Source organism: Sander vitreus, chromosome 8 (genome assembly GCF_031162955.1).
Source record: "Sander vitreus isolate 19-12246 chromosome 8, sanVit1, whole genome shotgun sequence".
Lineage (NCBI taxonomy): Eukaryota > Metazoa > Chordata > Actinopteri > Perciformes > Percidae > Sander > Sander vitreus.
The window spans coordinates 833,522-852,807 of NC_135862.1; the positions used below are offsets into that span (position 1 = coordinate 833,522).

Sequence of the window (19,286 nt, forward strand, 5' to 3'; positions counted from 1 at the left end):
TTTACGGTGTTTCTTTATCGGCCTTTTGAAGAATTAATAAAGATGATCATGTATGGTGGATTTCTGTGTTCATTCACCTTTGTTAAAGGCTCATTTCTTCTGCAGACTCAAACGTTAAGACGTTAAGAAAAGGCAACAGATTTGACCCGGAGACAACAGGAGGGGTAAGAGGATGGAAGAATGAAGGGCTGCCGTCTATCCAGGAGTGGGATTGGGAGATGTTTAGGGGGTTGTGGCGTTTGAAAAGATGTCATATAAACTGTTTGCTGATTGGATATCTAGACTAGGAAATAGGGAAAGTAGCTGACCTTTGTGGAGGGAGAGACGTGTACGATGTGTTAATGGTGTTGTATGTTTATTTGGTTGACAGTATTGTCTTGACCAGTATGGGTGTTACGTCATCTTTTCTTGATGATTGACTAAGTGGTGATGATGAGTGGGGGTGTTCAGGGGGGAGAGGGGATGTGTTCATGTTGTAAGTTTTGTACACAGACACACACAGACACGCACACAGACACACGCAGACATGCACACACAGACACACACACACACACAGACTGGTAAAACGTGCTCTGGTTTATTGGCATCTCTTTTTAAACCAATCACAATCATCGTGGGCGGGGCTAAGCTCCGGACGGAGCCACGGTCCCTCTGCTAAATAGTCTTAGGAAGGAACTCTTTTTGGTGGAACATGTGGACGTTCAGGACGTTGGAGGTTAGAACGCCAACACAGAGACAGAGGAAGGGGACGCACATCCAGCATATTACTCACATTACTGTGTTGCATTTAATCAATGACAAAATGATGCTGTGTGACAGAAACAAAGCTGTGTTACAAAGTATAATTCTGTGACATCGTAAGATTTACAATTACTCTTGAACGTATCATCTGGTGTCTCCCGTGTTTTCAGAGTCAGTCAGTAACTAGAGGGGTCAACGTTTATGACGCTGACAGGCGACTAAAGGAAACGCTCTGTGTCATCAGCCCTCTTGGTTTCCTCGGGTCACATTTGACCCTTTTTATTTAAAGTTTTTGTAGATCAGCAAATTGGGTTTCTTTCAACCAAACTGCCCAAGGTACCATGGACGTACACATGTACCCACGACAAGGTTCTTCACTGGTACAATCAATGATCACTTCCATTGGATTATGGGTCTGTCTGTCTGTCTGTGTGTGTGTGTGTGTGTGTGTGTGTGTGTGTGTGTGTGTGTCACATTATTTTGCAGGTGTGGTTTCTAAAGAAGGGAAGTAAACTCTTTCCCACGGTTGTGGTCGGTTCTGAGACGAGACTTGGAGCCCTTTAGGTTCATTTTTGACATGTTTTGTTGAACATCTAATTGACAGTTGTTGGTCCTTTTTTGATGTTTTTTTTATGCTTGTTTGGATGTTTTTGACGGCTTTGTTGATGCTTTTTTTGGAATACTTTAGATGCTTTTTGACATTTTGATGTATTTGTTGATGTTTTTTGGCTCTTATATCGGTGCTGATGCTTTTTTGGCGCTTTTTTGGCTGTGCAGCAGCTTTAATTATCCCATAATATTCTCATGTGTTGCTCCTCTTCTTCCTCCGTGCTGCTGTGTCCTGCTGTGTCCACACCGATGCTCATAAATGTGTGTGTGTGTGTGTGTGTGTGTGTGTGTGTGTCTGTGTGTGTGTGAGTGTGTGTGTGTGTGTGTGTGTGTGTGTGTGTGTGTATTCTGGTGTGTTGTGTGTGTGTCCACAGAGATGCAGTCAGCTGCAGCTGACACAGACAGCAGCTCTGAAGAAGAGGAAGAGGAAGAGGAGGAGACAGAGACGAAGAAACAGAAACATTAAACACACGGAGACAAACAGCCGAGGACGCAGCAGGTAAAACTCTCCTTCACTGTCTTTACTCTCAGGTTATTCACAGGTTGTCAAGTTATGAAATAATGCAAAACTAAATTAATCTGCAACTATTTTAATAATTCATTGTTTAAGTCATTTTTATAGCAAAAAAGCCAAATCTCATCAGTCGACTAATCGGTTGTTTTAGTCTCAGATTTCTTGAGTCATTTTTAATAATATTTTCATGCTGAATGATTTAGTATCTCTGGCAGCTTGCCCGGCTTTGGAGAAGATTTAGGTGCACATGTTACATAGTAGCTGTGCTTCCTCAAGAAAATGTTACGTTTTCAGAAAAAATGTGTGTGTGTGATTGTGTGGGTGTGTGTGTCCATCTGGGGCCCATGGGTGTGCTGGTCTTACAGGGAGGTGTGTTCAGGTGCATTCTGGGCGTGCTGGTCTTACAGGGAGGTGTGTTCAGGTGCATTCTGGGCGTGCTGGTCTTACAGGGAGGTGTGTTCAGGTGCATTCTGAGCGTGCTGGTCTTACAGGGAGGTGTGTTCAGGTGCATTCTGGGCGTGCTGGTCTTACAGGGAGGTGTGTTCGGGTGCATTCTGGGCGTGCTGGTCTTACAGGGAGGTGTGTTCAGGTACATTCTGGGCGTGCTGGTCTTACAGGGAGGTGTGTTCAGGTGCATTCTGGGAGTATTGCTATCTTGAGGCAGTGGGAAGTGATGGCACCATTGACCAACAAAAACCTGGTCTAAAGTCAATAACACAGCATTTCATTGTTATTTTAACAGAGCATTAGTAAAATGCTCGTGCACAGCACGTGCACACTATGCTTGTTACACACACAGAGACACACAGCAGCACACACACACACACACACACACACACGCACGCACGCACACACACACACACACATGCAGAAGATTACAAATACAAATATTACGGTGCTAATCCTCCATCATAACAGCAATGCTCCAAGGTCCAAACGCGCCTGGCTTTTAAAGGGAATGGGAGATGATCTCTGATTGGTTGATTTCATGTTACGCCCAGAACTCACCTCTGATTAATGAAGACACTAAGGTCAACCCTTTAGAACCATGACCCCGGCACACGGACCCTTTTTAACGCCCTAAACACACCTGCAGCAGGCGCTTCACGCCGCGACCTCAGATCAGTAAAATAGGGCCATCTATTGTGTGTGTGTGTCTGGTGTGTGTGTGTGTGTGTGTGTGTGTGTGTGTGTGTGTCTCTGTGTGTGTGTGTGTGTATTTGTCTATGTATTGTGTGTGTGTGTGTGTGTGTGTGTGTGTGTGTGTGTGTATCTGTCTGTTTTCAGGGTTCATTACTCATACCTGTAGAATATTTAATAAAATATAAAGTTAAAGAAGCTGGAATGATCTGTGTTCATCACGGGACGGGGACACTGTGTTGTTCTGTTGTTTCTCTGCATCTGACATCGTCTCCATGGCAACGTCCTTACTGTTGCTGCAGCCTCTGAATAGTGGTCCGTGTGCAGGAACGCAGCAGGACGTCTGCAGGACTTCAGCTGGTCATGAAGGGAGCACAATCATCTAATTATTTATAAGACTAATGAAATATTTCAGGACAAATGAAATAAGGAATGAAGGAAGTTAAAGGGATGGGTGTGTGTGTCTGTCTGTCTGTCTGTCTGTCTGTGTCTCTGTGTCTGTCTGTGTGTGTGTGTCTGTGTCTGTATGTGTGTCTGTCTGTGTGTGTGTGTCTGTGTCTGTCTCTGTGTCTGTATGTGTGTGTGTGTCTGTGTCTGTATGTGTGTGTGTGTGTGTCTGTCTGTCTGTGTGTGTCTCTGTGTCTGTATGTGTGTGTGTGTCTGTCTCTGTGTCTGTATGTGTGTGTGTCTGTGTCTGTATGTGTGTGTGTCTGTGTCTGTATGTGTGTGTGTGTCTGTATGTGTGTCTGTGTCTGTGTCTGTATGTGTGTCTCTGTGTCTGTCTGTGTCTGTGTGTGTGTGTGTGTCTGTGTGTCTCTGTGTCTGTCTGTGTCTGTGTGTGTGTGTGTCTGTGTGTCTCTGTGTCTGTGTGTGTGTCTGTGTCTGTATGTGTGTCTCTGTGTCTGTCTGTGTCTGTGTGTGTGTGTGTCTGTATGACCTCCCATCTGGCCGTCCCCATACACACACATTATAAAATCTGAAACGGTCTGGAAACTGGACGATACATAAAGTGTGATTTCGTAAAAACCGTGCTAGATATCAGATTGTCCATTCATCCCAATAAAGGCCAAAGTCTTGTCTTCCGTTTAAACTTTTCATTAGTTTTCTGCATTAAAGTATGGCGGATCAGTATGGCCCCAAAGAGGGGTGCGTTTGAGCTACGTTAAGTCAATTTCCTATTAAAGTCTATGGAAAAAATGTCGCCGTTTTTGGGGAATTTCGTGAAAAACTTGAGGCGAATCTCTTAGAAAAGTCATATCACACTATTCCTCATCATTACACACGTTTTGATGTACTTAATGTGCTTGTGTTGGCAACGCTGCGTGACTAGTAGCAGGACGAAAATGTGGCGGAAGAAGAAGAATAATCATGATGAATAATAGTCAGTGAGCCGATTGCTGCTGTTGCTGCACATGGGTAGCCTGACGTGGTCAGACTCAGGTTCTAGTCAGAATAGGAGTCTGGTTCTGCTCCATTGGGCAGATTAGGGGGCGTGTTTCAACCCAACCAGGAAAGAAAATGCCTCTGCACTCAATTGGATAGACCTACAACCAATCAGAGCAACGGATAGACCTACAACCAACCAATCAGAGCAACGGATAGACCTACAACCAGTCAGAGCAACGAATAGACCTACAACCAACCAATCAGAGCAACGGATAGACCTACAACCAACCAATCAGAGCAACGGATAGACCTACAACCAACCTGCCAGAGCAACGGATAGACCTACAACCAATCAGAGCAACGGATAGACCTACAACCAACCAATCAGAGCAACGGATAGACCTACAACCAATCAGAGCAACAGATAGACCTACAACCAGTCAGAGCAACAGATAGACCTACAACCAGTCAGAGCAACGGATAGACCTACAACCAGTCAGAGCAACGGATAGACCTACAACCAACCAATCAGAGCAACGGATAGACCTACAACCAATCAGAGCAACGGATAGACCTACAACCAATCAGAGCAACGGATAGACCTACAACCAACCAATCAGAGCAACGGATAGACCTACAACCAGTCAGAGCAACGGATAGACCTACAACCAGTCAGAGCAACAGATAGACCTACAACCAGTCAGAGCAACGGATAGACCTACAACCAACCAATCAGAGCAACGGATAGACCTACAACCAACCAATCAGAGCAACGGATAGACCTACAACCAACCAATCAGAGCAACGGATAGACCTACAACTAGTCAGAGCAACGGATAGACCTACAACCAATCAGAGCAACGGAGACAGACGTCACAGAAGCTGCAAGTCAAAGGCAGGCTTCGACAGAGCAAAGGCAGAGGAGGCAGTTTCTGTGTCGTGCGGACAGGTGTGGCAATGTGTCTACATACGTGATCGCGGCTCTCTGTTCCTCTTTTAAAATGAATACACTGTCGATATCTTCTATAACAGACGCGATGGAGGAATCTACACCTCAGTTCTCCAGCGGCAGACATCTTTGTTGGAAATGAATTCAACCCAAGTGCTCTTTGGTGACGTGGTTGATTACGTTACTGTTGACCATCTGTCCATCATCGTATAAAGCCCGCCCTATCAATCTGATTGGTCTGAACAGCTCTGGTTGGAGCATAGTTTCTCCACAACGGATCAAGTCCAGACCAAACTTCCCGACCTCAAATGTTGTGGGCGGGGCTGAGTTCGGCTGGCGTCCAGGCTAGCACATTGTCTCCAGTTGTATTTGTGTGTTTCCAGCAGCAGAGTCAGCATGAGTGTGGACGAGGACGCCCGCTGGCTGGAGTGGGTCACCAAACAGTTTGAGAGCATTGCCGGGGACGACAAAGAGATCGACATCGATGAGTTTAAAACAGCTCTCAAAGTCAAAGAGGTGAGAAAACACACAAGTCCTGCATGGAGCTTTATTTACATTTAGATGCATTCATCTTTTTCTGTGATTGTTTTGTTTGAATGGGAAAATGATTATATTTTGAAACATAGTTAAGCACAGTTAAGCATAGTCCTCGGAAATCCACCGGAGGTTAGAACGCCAACACAGAGACAGAGGAAGGGGACGGACATCTGGAGCAATCCTGGAAGTGGAAGGTCGTGGATATAGACTCTGTGCAGTCTTTCGGTTGTTTTATAACGGTTGTTTTTTCTGTGCAGTCTTTCTTTGCGGAGCGTTTCTTTGCGCTGTTCGACTCGGACGGCAGTGGCTCCATCAGTCTGGACGAGCTGCTGAAAGCTCTGGACCTGCTGATTCACGGCAGCGAGACGGACAAACTCAAGTTCCTGTTCCAGGTCTACGACGTGGACGGTCAGTCCGTCACACAGAAACACACGTCACTCTGGATTCATCCACATTCATCTCCTCTTTTAGATTAAGACACAGCATAGTTATTCAATTTGAGTTTTTATCAAAATGTTCCCACTTTTATTCTAAAAATATTCTCATGGGAACAACAATCTTTGACATTGGTCCAGTATTAAGTGAGATCGCTGCAGTCGGCAGCGGAGAAACAAGCTACAATATAAGTTAATAGTAATTGTCCAGCTTGTATTTACATTCACAAAAGTTCTGTTGTTGCTGCTGACAGACTCAGATTATTATTCTAAGTGTTTGACAACATTATGGAAAGGTTTTCTAAGGAGGTCAACCTTTCTGTTAAAGAGTAAGATCCTTTTTTTAAACATAAAAACATCCGCAAAACTGCTTTTGTGAAACCCACCAGACTCCATGTAAATAATCAGGACTTTTATCATAGTAAAACACACTTCATTCAAAGTGGACAGAAACTAAATAAAACTATCAAAAGCCGTCTTGGTTCATCTTTCCACTGTTCCAACAATCACCACTCTGGTTTGGTTGAAATAAACCCTTAATTCACCCATTTACATGTGGAGATATGCTGGCTCTATACACGCTAAAAGTCCTGATTATTTACATGGAGTCTGGTGGAGATATGCTGGCTCTATACACACTAAAAGTCCTGATTATTTACATGGAGTCTGGTGGAGATATGCTGGCTCTATACACGCTAAAAGTCCTGATTATTTACATGGAGTCTGGGGGGTTTGGTGATGGTGATTTGGGTGTGGCTGCCGGACTAACTTCAAAGATTGTTGTCCACATTCGAGACTTAGACGCAGAAACATGGGAGAATAGGGTTGGAAAGAAAACTGAACTGACCCTTCAAAGGAAGTCTTATTTGTCGTCTGTCAGGCAGCGGCTCCATCGACCCGGACGAGCTGCGGACGGTTCTGAAGTCGTGTCTGCGTGAGAGCGCCATCTCTCTGCCGGAGGAGAAGCTGGACGACCTGACGCTGGCGCTGTTTGAGTCGGCCGACAGAGATAACAGCGGATCCATCACCTTCGAGGAGCTCAAGGCCGAGCTGGAGAACTTCCCCGAGGTCATGGAGAACCTCACCATCAGGTCCCAAAACACCGAAAACACCCCAAACACTTGTTTGTGTGTGTGTGTGTGTGTGTGTGTGTGTGTGTGTGTGTGTGTATAACTTCCTGCTACTTCCTTCCTGTCCCACCAGCGCTGCTAACTGGCTGAAGCCCCCGGCGGTGGACCAGAAAAAGCGGCGTGCGCCGCGGTACCTGACGCGCGCCTACTGGCAGAACAACAGCAGGAAGCTGTTCTTCCTGTGCGTGTACGCCGCGCTCACCGTGCTGCTGTTCACCGCCGCCATGCTGCAGCATCGCCACGGCGGCGGCTGGTTCATGGTGGCCAAGGGCTGCGGGCAGTGCCTCAACTTCAACTGCACCTTCATCCTGGTAACTAACTGTCTCAGAGTAACTTACTGTCTGTGTGTGTGTGTGTGTGTGTGTGTATGTGTGTGTGTGTGTGTTAGTTTTCTCAAAGAAAAGCTGAACTCCAAGTCTTCCAGAGACGCTGTTCACCACCAGCAGCAGCCATAAGCCCCACCCACCCACTCTATACACGATGTGATTGGCCCGGCCAGAGTTTGGTTCCTAGACCCCCCCTGGCTGCAGATTACATCTGCTGCAACTAGGGGGGTCTAGATTTCTAGGCTAGTTGTTTACAGCAAACTGATGGGTATTCTCTCTGTGTTTCTGTCTGTGCAGGTTCTGATGCTGCGGCGCTTCCTGACGTGGCTGCGGGCCACGTGGGTGGTGCGGGTCTTTCCTCTGGACCAGAACATCCTGCTGCATCAGATCGTGGGCTACGCCATCCTCTGCTTCACGCTGGTGCACACCACCGCGCACATCTTCAACTTTGGTACAAACTCACTGTCTCTCTCTTCATTAGCAACCCTTCCTCCTGAGTACCACGCCTTCACACGTTTAGTAGTTTGTTATTCCACAACATGATTCTTCTTATTTAATTTGCAGCATATTTTGATATGTTATACATGATATTGTGTCTGTAGAAGAGTCTGAGGTGGTTTAGGGCGCGTGGCCCTGGCGCAGGTCTGACTAACTTCTACTTTCTTTGATCTATCTTCATGTAAATGGAACAAAAAACAGTCAGAGTCAGATTTACATTTAATCTTTTTTTCTGTCTGTCTGTCTGTGTGTGTGTGTGTGTGTGTGTGTGTGTGTGTGTGTGTGTGTGTGTGTGTGTGTGTGTGTGTGTGTGTATGTGTCTGTGTGTGTCTCTGTGTTTGTGTGTGTCTGTCTGTGTGTCTGTCTGTCTGTGTGTCTGTGTGTGTCTCTGTGTTTGTGTGTGTCTGTCTGTCTGTCTGTGTGTCTGTGTGTGTCTGTCTGTGTGTGCGTGTATGTGTCTCTCTCTCTGTGTGTGTGTGTGTATGTATGTGTGTGTGTGTGTGTGTGTGTGTGTGTGTATATGTGTGTGTGTGTGTGTGTGTGTGTGTGTGTGTCTGTGTGTGTGTGTGTGTGTGTGTGCGTGTATGTGTCTGTGTGTGTGTGTGTGTGTGTGTGTTTGTGTGTGTCTGTCTGTGTGTGTGTGTGTCTGTCTGTGTGTGCGTGTATGTGTCTCTCTCTCTGTGTGTGTGTGTGTCTGTCTGTCTGTGTGTCTGTGTGTGCGTGTATGTGTCTGTGTGTGTCTCTGTGTTTGTGTGTGTCTGTCTGTGTGTGTGTGTGTGTGTGTGTGTGTGTTTCAGTGCAGCTGTCGGAGCACAGCGGCTTCCGTCTGTGGGAGTACCTGCTGACCACGCGGCCTGGCGTGGGCTGGGTGAAGGGGACGGCGTCTCTGACCGGGGTCGTCCTGCAGCTGGTCATCTTCCTCATGGTGCTCTGCTCCAGCACCTTCGTACGCCGCAGCGGACACTTTGAGGTAAACAAAACAGCACTACAAGTAAAGATTTTAAGGGGAACTGTTCCTTTAAACAATAAAAAAGGTTATTTCTAAGAGGTTTGTTGTGTTGCAGCTGTGCGTGTCTGTCTGTCTGTCTGTGTCTGTGGTTTGTTGTGTTGCAGCTGTGCGTGTCTGTCTGTCTGTCTGTGTCTGTGGTTTGTTGTGTTGCAGCTGTGCGTGTCTGTCTGTCTGTCTGTGTCTGTGGTTTGTTGTGTTGCAGTTTTTAAAAACAGTGTAAATGTCAGTGATCCAGACTGAGTCCGTATTGATTGATTGATTATCTCTGCATATGAAAACCTTTTCTGCCTCCACCTTCTCCCTCTCACTCTTCATCAGTGTGTCAGCGGCTCCCTCTGCTGTCTCTGCTCATATATTGCAATTATAACTAAATCCTTCTGTTGGTATTCTCAGGATACATTAATATATACATACAGTAGTGGAAGAAGTATTCAGATACATTACTGCAGTAAAAAATACTAATACCACACTGCTACAAGGTAAAGTCCTGCAGTGAGAATGGTACTTCAGTAAAAGTCTGTAAGTATCATCAGGAGAATGTAGTTAAAGAACAATCCTCCAGTTTAGAACCTAGAACCCACAATGTGCTGTCTGTCCTGCAGGTGTTCTACTGGTCTCACCTGTCCTACGTGTGTTGTCTGTCCTGCAGGTGTTCTACTGGTCTCACCTGTCCTACGTGTGTTGTCTGTCCTGCAGGTGTTCTACTGGTCTCACCTGTCCCACGTGTGTTGTCTGTCCTGCAGGTGTTCTACTGGTCTCACCTGTCCCTACGTGTGTTGTCTGTCCTGCAGGTGTTCTACTGGTCTCACCTGTCCTACGTGTGTTGTCTGTCCTGCAGGTGTTCTACTGGTCTCACCTGTCCTACGTGTGTTGTCTGTCCTGCAGGTGTTCTACTGGTCTCACCTGTCCTACGTGTGCTGTCTGTCCTGCAGGTGTTCTACTGGTCTCACCTGTCGGTGTTCTACTGGTCTCACCTGTCCTACGTGTGCTGTCTGTCCTGCAGGTGTTCTACTGGTCTCACCTGTCCTACGTGTGTTGTCTGTCCTGCAGGTGTTCTACTGGTCTCACCTGTCCTACGTGTGTTGTCTGTCCTGCAGGTGTTCTACTGGTCTCACCTGTCGGTGTTCTACTGGTCTCACCTGTCCTACGTGTGTTGTCTGTCCTGCAGGTGTTCTACTGGTCTCACCTGTCCTACGTGTGTTGTCTGTCCTGCAGGTGTTCTACTGTTCTCACCTGTCCTACGTGTGCTGTCTGTCCTGCAGGTGTTCTACTGGTCTCACCTGTCGGTGTTCTACTGGTCTCACCTGTCCCTACGTGTGTTGTCTGTCCTGCAGGTGTTCTACTGGTCTCACCTGTCCTACGTGTGTTGTCTGTCCTGCAGGTGTTCTACTGGTCTCACCTGTCCTATGTGTGTTGTCTGTCCTGCAGGTGTTCTACTGGTCTCACCTGTCGGTAGTTCTACTGGTCTCACCTGTCCTACGTGTGTTGTCTGTCCTGCAGGTGTTCTACTGGTCTCACCTGTCCTACGTGTGTTGTCTGTCCTGCAGGTGTTCTACTGGTCTCACCTGTCCTACGTGTGTTGTCTGTCCTGCAGGTGTTCTACTGGTCTCACCTGTCCTACGTGTGTTGTCTGTCCTGCAGGTGTTCTACTGGTCTCACCTGTCCTACGTGTGGGTCTGGGCTCTGCTTGTGGTTCACTGTGCAAACTTCTGGAAGTGGTTCCTGGTTCCAGGCCTGATCTTCCTGCTGGAGAAGATCGTAGGAATCGCCGTTGCCCGTATGGGAGGACTTTACATCGTGGAGGTCAACCTGCTGCCGTCCAAGGTGCAGGAACACAAACTCTGACTGCGGACACCGCCAGGTTCACCGAATAATGCATTGTAACCCTACAGGACTAATGTTCAGCAGCAGTTAGTAACAAGCTGTAATGTTACCCTACAGGACTGATGTTCAGCAGCAGTTAGTAACAAGCTGTAATGTTACCCTACAGGACTAATGTTCAGCAGCAGTTAGAGTCACTAAAAGTTCTGTTGTTGCTGCTGACAGACTCAGATTATTATTCTAAGTGTCTGACAACATTATGGGATGGATCCCTACAGAGATAGACCTTTTAGTTAAAGAGTAAGATCCTTTTAGTTTAACATGAAACAGCCCCGAAATCACCATCACCAAACTACACCAGACTCCATGTAAATAATCAGGACTTTTAGTGTGTATAGAGCCAGCATATCTCCACCAGACTCCATGTAAATAATCAGGACTTTTAGCGTGTATAGAGCCAGCATATTTCCACCAGACTCCATGTAAATTATCAGGACTTTTAGCGTGTATAGAGCCAGCATATCTCCACCAGACTCCATGTAAATAATCAGGACTTTTAGCGTGTATAGAGCCAGCATATCTCCACCAGACTCCATGTAAATAATCAGCACTTTTAGCGTGTATAGAGCCAGCATATCTCCACCAGACTCCATGTAAATAATCAGGACTTTTAGTGTGTATAGAGCCAGCATATCTCCACCAGACTCCATGTAAATAATCAGGACTTTTAGCGTGTATAGAGCCAGCATATCTCCACATGTAAATGGGTGAATTAAGGGTTTATTTCAACCAAACCAGAGTGGTGATTGTTGGAACAGTGGAAAGATGAACCAAGACAGCTTTTGATAGTTTGATTTAGTTTCTGTCCACTTTGAATGAAGTGTGTTTTACGATGATAAAAGTACTGATTAATTACATGGAGTCTGGTGGGTTAAAGTTGTTCAAACATTGTTGCTTCAAAATAAAGTCTCCCTTTGCTGGCTTTGTTTGAAGAAAGAAGTATAAAGGGAGTCTTAGTTTGTTGTGGTTATTGTAGGTACCTGACAAACCCTTCTCAAACCAAGAACCAACAGTAGTTCTCTCACCTTATTAAATCAGCATCATGTGATCATGAATGTCATATTAACAGTTATATTAACAGTGTTTCTGTGTCTGTGTGCAGGTGACTCACCTGGTGATCAAACGTCCTGAGTTCTTCCACTTCAAACCGGGAGATTACGTCTACATCAACATCCCCGAGATCGCCAAGTACGAGTGGCACCCGTTCACCATCAGCAGCCCTCCGGAGCAGTCCGGTATGACGCACGCACACGCGCGCACACACACACACACACACACACACACACACCGGCACTGGGCTCTCCCTCAGCCACGCCCACTACAGTCTCCTCTCAGTCAGTATCATCGTTCACTATCCCCAGCCTATTAGCACTCCTCACCTGTTGCCTGTTTGAACTCGTTATCTCATCTACAAGAACCCTCTCCAGGGCTCAGTTGTTGTCTGGTCTCATCACTATAGGACTCCACGTGTCATTTGGGCTCTCCCATTTTGGCTGCTGTGCCAGATCTTCTTGTGTTTATCTTCTGAGAAGTTAAGTTTATCTCCTATCCTGTGTTTTTGACTGGAAGTTTCCTGAGCTTATCTGTATTTTTGAATTGAAGTTCCCTGAGTTTTTTCCCTAGATTTTTGGGTGGAAGTTTCCAGAGTTTTTCTGTAATTGTTACTTTTTGTACCCTGTCCAAGACCTCCATTAAAGAGATTCGGATGGTATTCTGTGTCCTGAGTCTGAGTCTGTGACACACACACACACACACACACACACACACATATGGTGTATACGTGGTGGTTTTTCAGTAGTCACATGGTGTATACGTGTATACGTGGTGGTTTTTCAGTAGTCACATGGTGTATACGTGTATACGTGGTGGTTTTTCAGTAGTCACATGGTGTATACGTGGTGGTTTTTCAGTAGTCATATGGTGTATACGTGGTGGTTTTTCAGTAGTCATATGGTGTATACGTGGTGGTTTTTCAGTAGTCACATGGTGTATACGTGGTGGTTTTTCAGTAGTCATATGGTGTATACGTGTGTACGTGGTGGTTTTTCAGTAGTCATATGGTGTATACGTGGTGGTTTTTCAGTAGTCATATGGTGTGTACGTGTGTACGTGGTGGTTTTTCAGTAGTCATATGGTGTGTACGTGGTGGTTTTTCAGTAGTCATATGGTGTGTACGTGTATACGTGGTGGTTTTTCAGTAGTCATATGGTGTGTACGTGGTGGTTTTTCAGTAGTCATATGGTGTGTACGTGGTGGTTTTTTCAGTAGTCATATGGTGTATACATGGTGGTTTTTTCAGTAGTCACATGGTGTATACGTGTATACGTGGTGTTTTTCAGTAGTCATATGGTGTGTACGTGTATACGTGGTGGTTTTTCAGTAGTCATATGGTGTATACGTGTGTACGTGGTGTTTTTTCAGTAGTCACATGGTGTATACGTGTATACGTGGTGGTTTTTCAGTAGTCACATGGTGTGTACGTGGTGGTTTTTCAGTAGTCATATGGTGTATACGTGTGTACGTGGTGGTTTTTTCAGTAGTCATATGGTGTATACGTGTGTACGTGGTTGTTTTTTCCTGACAAGGTCAGTTTTATTGTCGGTGTAATTGTCTTTGGTTGACCTAATATCAGAGTTTTAAAGTGTGGGACTGCTGTGACCTTTGACCTGCAGACAGTCTGTGGCTTCACATCCGCTCCATGGGTCAGTGGACCAACCGCCTCTACGAGTACTTCAGGCAGCCGGAGACAGAGGAGCTCAGCCCCAAGAGACTCGCCACCAGCCTGAGGAACCGCAGACAACTGACCAGGGCACAGGTACACAGACAGACCGACACACGGAGAGACCGACACACGGAGAGACACACACACACACACACACACACACACACGATACTCTTTTTACTGTCAGGTTATATTTCGTGATTTGTCTCCTCTCTACAGGAGGAGTTGTTCAGCTTTACAAACTGTAACGGAGCCGTAGCTTCTAACGAGAACGACGCCGTCGAGCTGATGATGTACAGGCAGAACGGCTCCCCGGCGCCCCCCACGTCTGAGTCTCCGCCCCCAGCGGAGACTCTTCCAGACGGGCTGGAGCCCGCAGAGAGAGGAGAGGCTCCTCCAATCAGAGAGGTCTTCAGGAAACTCACAATTATTATTTTTGAAGCAGATTTTAATTGCCAAGCACGGGAGAGAAGACAGAATATTTAGTTTTAGTTTAAGAACAAGCTGTGAAATAATCTGTAATATTGTGAAATGTTTGAACACTGCATCTGACATTTTGGGGTTTTATAAACCCATGAAGTTTGGGCACTTTGTGTGCCTGACACATACATAAAGAATCAATCAATCATTGTTTTATTTGTTATCTGTTATTGACTGGTTCTCCTTTTGATACTGCAGGTTTCTGCCAAATTTGGTGAGAATCACAGATTCTGCAACATCAAGGTGAGCAAATACAAATACGTCACCAACATGAACAGACTAATAGAGCCATAGGCAGTGATGATAATGTTGAAAAGATAGCAAGATTTGATTACAGCTGCAGCTACAAATGATGGATCGTTTTCAGAGCCCAGAAGTTTTTTATTGCTGTCGGGATGTAAGACATTTTAAACAATATATAAAAACTTGCATATTGGAAAATGTTACAAACCCTGCCTTTTTTTAACAGTATTCTGTCTGTCTGTCTGTGTGTGTGTCAGTGTTATGTAGACGGACCGTATGGGACCCCTACGAGACAGATCTTTACCTCTGAGCACGCAGTCCTGATCGGGGCTGGTATCGGGATCACACCGTTCGCCTCCATCCTGCAGAGCATCATGTACCGGTGAGATACCAGACTCTGGATCTGGGACTCTGGATCCAGAGTGCAGGGCCAGCAGGTCAAATACAGCATGCTAAGACTTTGTTCACTCACACCAAGACATAGAAATCTCACTTTTTACAAAATGGGACCTTTTTAAAGGAAGCAAACAAATGAATGAAGTTCTACAAATATATAAACCTAGCTTCATATGATGATGTGTTTGTGTTCTACAGATACCGCATGAGGAAGCAGAACTGTCCCAACTGCAACTACTCCTGGTGTGAAAACATTAAAGACGGCGAGATGTTGTTACGCAAAGTAAGAAAACGCCACAGAGGGTCAGTTATCGGGGATGTGTCGCTGCACATATCACGTTGTAGTCAGTGGTGTAGTCTCAGTGATACGCAGGTATACGCAGTATACCCATTAAGAAAGCTCCAGGATTTCCATATACCCACTTATAAATGCCCAAAGACCCACAACAACATACTTTCCATTATATTTTTATATATTTTGAATTGTCAACTGTGTTTTTCTTCTTCACATATAGGCTAAATAAAGGTATTTCCACCGTAAATTGGTGAATAAAAGTGTATCCGGATGCAGGAAATGAAGTCTTTGACGCTCAACATAACCTTGGGTGTTACAGAACGGCACTGGAGGTTGGACCCAAAAGCAGACGTGACACAGGAAATACGTTTTAAGTGATTTAATAAAGATAAATATATACAGTGAATAGTGCAAGGGGGTGTCGTGTCCAGGGGATCCAGTGGTGAATGGTGGGTGCAGTGGGCTCTCCAGAGCGTGCCCAGTGAATCAGTGTCTCTTGTTTGCGGCGTTAACTATGTGGTAATGGCGTCCTCCAGAGTCCAACAAATAATTCCAACACGTGGCAAACTTCCTTGAATCCAGAGAGAAGCAGGCAGGGGTAACAGGACGCGTGAGCACAAGCAAGCAAGGCAGACACGCTAATAGACTGCGCGATCTGGCAACGAGTGGATCACACAGCCGGCCTTAGTTACTGCTGGGGCTGATTAGGGAATGAACTTCACCTGGTGCAGCCTGCAAAATAAGCCACGCCCACAACTCACAGATAGAGCAGGGGCCTGTTGCACAAAACCAGGATAAGGGATTAAGCCGGGATATTCACGTTATCCTGGATGAGTTTAGCTTTGACTTGGTTGCACAAAAGCAGGTTGAATTAAACCCAGCCAAGTAACCATGGAGATTTATTATTTGCAGCTAGCCTGCTCCAGAACGGGCTAACGGCCGGGCTAACGGCCGGGCTAAGATTAATCCTGATGATCACTGATGTGTTAAATCAGCTGCTGCTCTGATCCGAGATAAATGTGTTTAACAGTTATTCTGTTGTCTTCTGAATGTGTTCTGCTTTATTTTTATTAACATGCATTACTCGTCACTATTGCCGTCACAAGTTTGATGTCAATCCCACTATTGCAGTTGTTTGGATGGTAAGAAATGGTTGCACTGGCACCGGAGATAAAGTGGGACGATGCGGAGGAAAGGGGCTTCTCCTCCGCTGCTCTCCCCGTGAATATGCCCCGTGCAACGTGGAGAGGCGGGGGGGGGAGGGGGTGGATCCTCCCACACCGTGCAGCGGACTATAAAGGAGACTTTTAGCGTCAATAACGACGACAATGGACCCTGACCAAACGTCGGTGTTTTACGAGCTGGGAGTGAGAATGTGTTATAACGCCACAAAGCTTCTTGATCTTTTTATTTTGGTGCTGTCACGCATCTGGGAGTGAATATAAAACATGAATAATAATAATAATAATAATAGGCTATATTGTTTTACAGATATGCTGACAGTGTGTATTGAAGTCACTTACTTCTTTTTCTAGTTTTTGTCCAGTCATGTTTGTTCTGTATGAACATTAATTGTAGAAAGATATTTAGATTTATAGCTTATAGAGATTGGTGCATATGGTTGTAAAACATATTCTCTCATTATGAATAAGAGGTTGACATTAGGCCTCGTCCTCAGGGTGAATGTCCCGAGGAACATGATCTCCCTCTGCTCACTGTTAAGGCAAAGTAGGCTAAATAATAAAACATTTTATTTATATAGTGCTTTACAGGCTCCTCAAAGACACTTTACAGTAAAACCAGCACATTTAGCACATAAACTCAGATACAGCAATACAACCAACACATAAAACAAGCATATTAAAAGCTATTAAAACTGTAAAAATGTGGAGTGACTAGTAAGTAGATCTTTTTAAATCCTTACGCATTAACAGCTGCTGCTCAGCGGGTTAAACATATGCCGCACGCGTCTTCTCCATTTCTGCATCAGTAAATCTGTGATGGATACCGTGGTCTGTTTAAGAAAGTCGTGGACGTGCACCTATCCCAGCTATCTACACCTGGCTGACACAGCTTCACCTTCTCATCCTGGCTCGGCAAACGTGCAACCGATTAAGCCGCGATGAGCGGACCACACTAAGTCAAGCTGCGCGCTTTCACTTATCCTGGATTTCTTCATTCTACTTTAGTGCAACAGGCCCCAGGAGGGAGAAACATGAGGGATCACAAACAGGGAAACAAACAACGCACACAGGTAGAAGGATGGGCTGCCATGATGGCATCATGACACTGGGGGAGGACACCAAGACCCCCCACTATGATCTGCCCCCCTCCCCCAAAGGCAGATTCTTGCCCATATACATGTATATAGGCCAATATATTTATTTATAGTACAGTATACCCACTACAATACATTAGACTACGCCACTGGTTGTAGTTTGAATTAAATGATTGAGGAAATGTGTTTGATGTAAACGATTGGAACATGAGTCTGTTTATGGACGTTGCAGGTCGACTTCATCTGGATCAACAGAGACCAGAAGTCGTTTGAATGGTTTGTTAGTTTACTGACCAAACTGGAGATGGACCAGGCAGATGAAGAGCCAGAAGGTGAGTGCAATAAAAGTTAATTTATAATAGAAGCTTTGTTGTGTCCAGTCAGATGTCTGAGAGGACTACTTTAAACGTCTGAATGCTCTTTGATGGGATTAGCTTGTAGAAAGTCCTATTTACTTTAATAGATGTTTTGTACATGGAAAACAAAACAACTGTCGTGGTCCAACTGGTCAGTTAGGACAGAAGAAAAACAACTTCTCTCAGTTAAGGTGGTTTATTAAAACTGGAATAATAAGAACTTTTATACAAGGATGTTCCTGGTTTGAGAAGCCACAGTCAGCGGTCTTTCCTCGCCCCAAAAAGAGTACAGTTCCACAGTCAAAGTTCAATATACACCCCCCTTACGGATTATTTGGAACACCCTACTAATACCGTGTTTGACCCCCTTTCACCTTCAGAACTGCCTTAATTCTTCGTGGCATTGATTCAACAAGGTGCTGGAAGCATTCTTTAGAAATGTTGGCCCATATTGATAGGATAGCATCTTGCAGTTGATGGAGATTTGTGGGATGCACATCCAGGGTCACAAAGCTCCCGTTCCACCACATCCCAAAGATGTTCTACTGGGTTGAGATCTGGTGACTGTGGGGGCCATTTTAGTGAACTCATTGTCATGTTCAAGAAACCAATTTGAAATGATTCAAGCTTTGTGACATGGTGCATTATCCTGCTGGAAGTATCCATCAGAGGATGGGTACATGGTGGTCATAAAGGGATGGACATGGTCAGAACAATGCTCAGGTAGGCTGTGGCATTTAAACAATGCCCAATTGGTACTAAGGGGCCTAAAGTGTGCCAAGAAAACATTCCCCACACCATTACACCACCACTACCAGCCTGCCCAGTGGTAACAAGGCATGACGGATCCCCCACACCATTACACCACCACCAGCCTGCCCAGTGGTAACAAGGCTCGACGGAGCCATGTTCTCATTCTGTTTACGCCAAATTCTGACTCTACCATCTGAATGTCTCAGAAATCGAGACTCATCAGACCAGGCAATATTTTTACAGTCTTCAACTGTCCAATTTTGGTGAGCTCGTGCAAATTGTAGCCTTATTTTCCTATTTTTAGTGGAGATGAGTGGTACCCGGTGGGGTCTTCTGCTGGTGTTGGCCATCCGCCTCAAGGTTGTTCGTGTTGTGGCTTCACAAATGCTTTGCTGCATACCTCGGTGGTAATGAGTGGTTATTTGAGTCAAAGTTGATCTTGTATCAGCTGGAATCAGTCGGCCCATTCTCCTCTGACCGCTAGCATCAACAAGGCATTTTCGCCCCCAGGACTCTTGGCACTCAATCCATCCAATGGTAGAGGACAACACCCTGAAAGAGAGATTTCCCGCTCTCCCTCCCCTCCGGCATTATTCACTTGTTTACAAG

At 45.5% G+C, this 19,286-nt stretch overlaps 2 protein-coding genes across 2 annotated transcripts in view; both read left to right on the plus strand.

Moving 5' to 3' along the window:
- rpgrip1l (RPGRIP1 like) overlaps positions 1-58 on the plus strand; it is a 28,813-nt gene extending 28,755 nt beyond the window's left edge. The window contains 1 exon segment of the mRNA XM_078256295.1: positions 1-58. This exon segment is cut by the window's left edge and continues 841 nt beyond it. The gene's annotated coding sequence lies outside the window, so the exon portion shown is untranslated.
- Positions 59-1,730: 1,672 nt separating this feature from the next.
- Positions 1,731-19,286, plus strand: part of nox5 (NADPH oxidase, EF-hand calcium binding domain 5) — a 40,221-nt gene continuing 22,665 nt past the window's right edge. Inside the window, exons 1-15 of the mRNA XM_078256298.1 lie at positions 1,731-1,849; positions 5,726-5,855; positions 6,134-6,284; positions 7,191-7,401; positions 7,514-7,751; positions 8,064-8,217; positions 9,062-9,234; positions 10,915-11,097; positions 12,257-12,389; positions 13,827-13,969; positions 14,096-14,284; positions 14,555-14,599; positions 14,857-14,981; positions 15,194-15,278; positions 17,801-17,900. Coding sequence (XP_078112424.1) covers positions 5,736-5,855; positions 6,134-6,284; positions 7,191-7,401; positions 7,514-7,751; positions 8,064-8,217; positions 9,062-9,234; positions 10,915-11,097; positions 12,257-12,389; positions 13,827-13,969; positions 14,096-14,284; positions 14,555-14,599; positions 14,857-14,981; positions 15,194-15,278; positions 17,801-17,900 — 2,050 coding nt within the window. The 5' untranslated portion in view covers positions 1,731-1,849; positions 5,726-5,735. The remainder of the gene's footprint in view (positions 1,850-5,725; positions 5,856-6,133; positions 6,285-7,190; positions 7,402-7,513; positions 7,752-8,063; positions 8,218-9,061; positions 9,235-10,914; positions 11,098-12,256; positions 12,390-13,826; positions 13,970-14,095; positions 14,285-14,554; positions 14,600-14,856; positions 14,982-15,193; positions 15,279-17,800; positions 17,901-19,286) is intronic.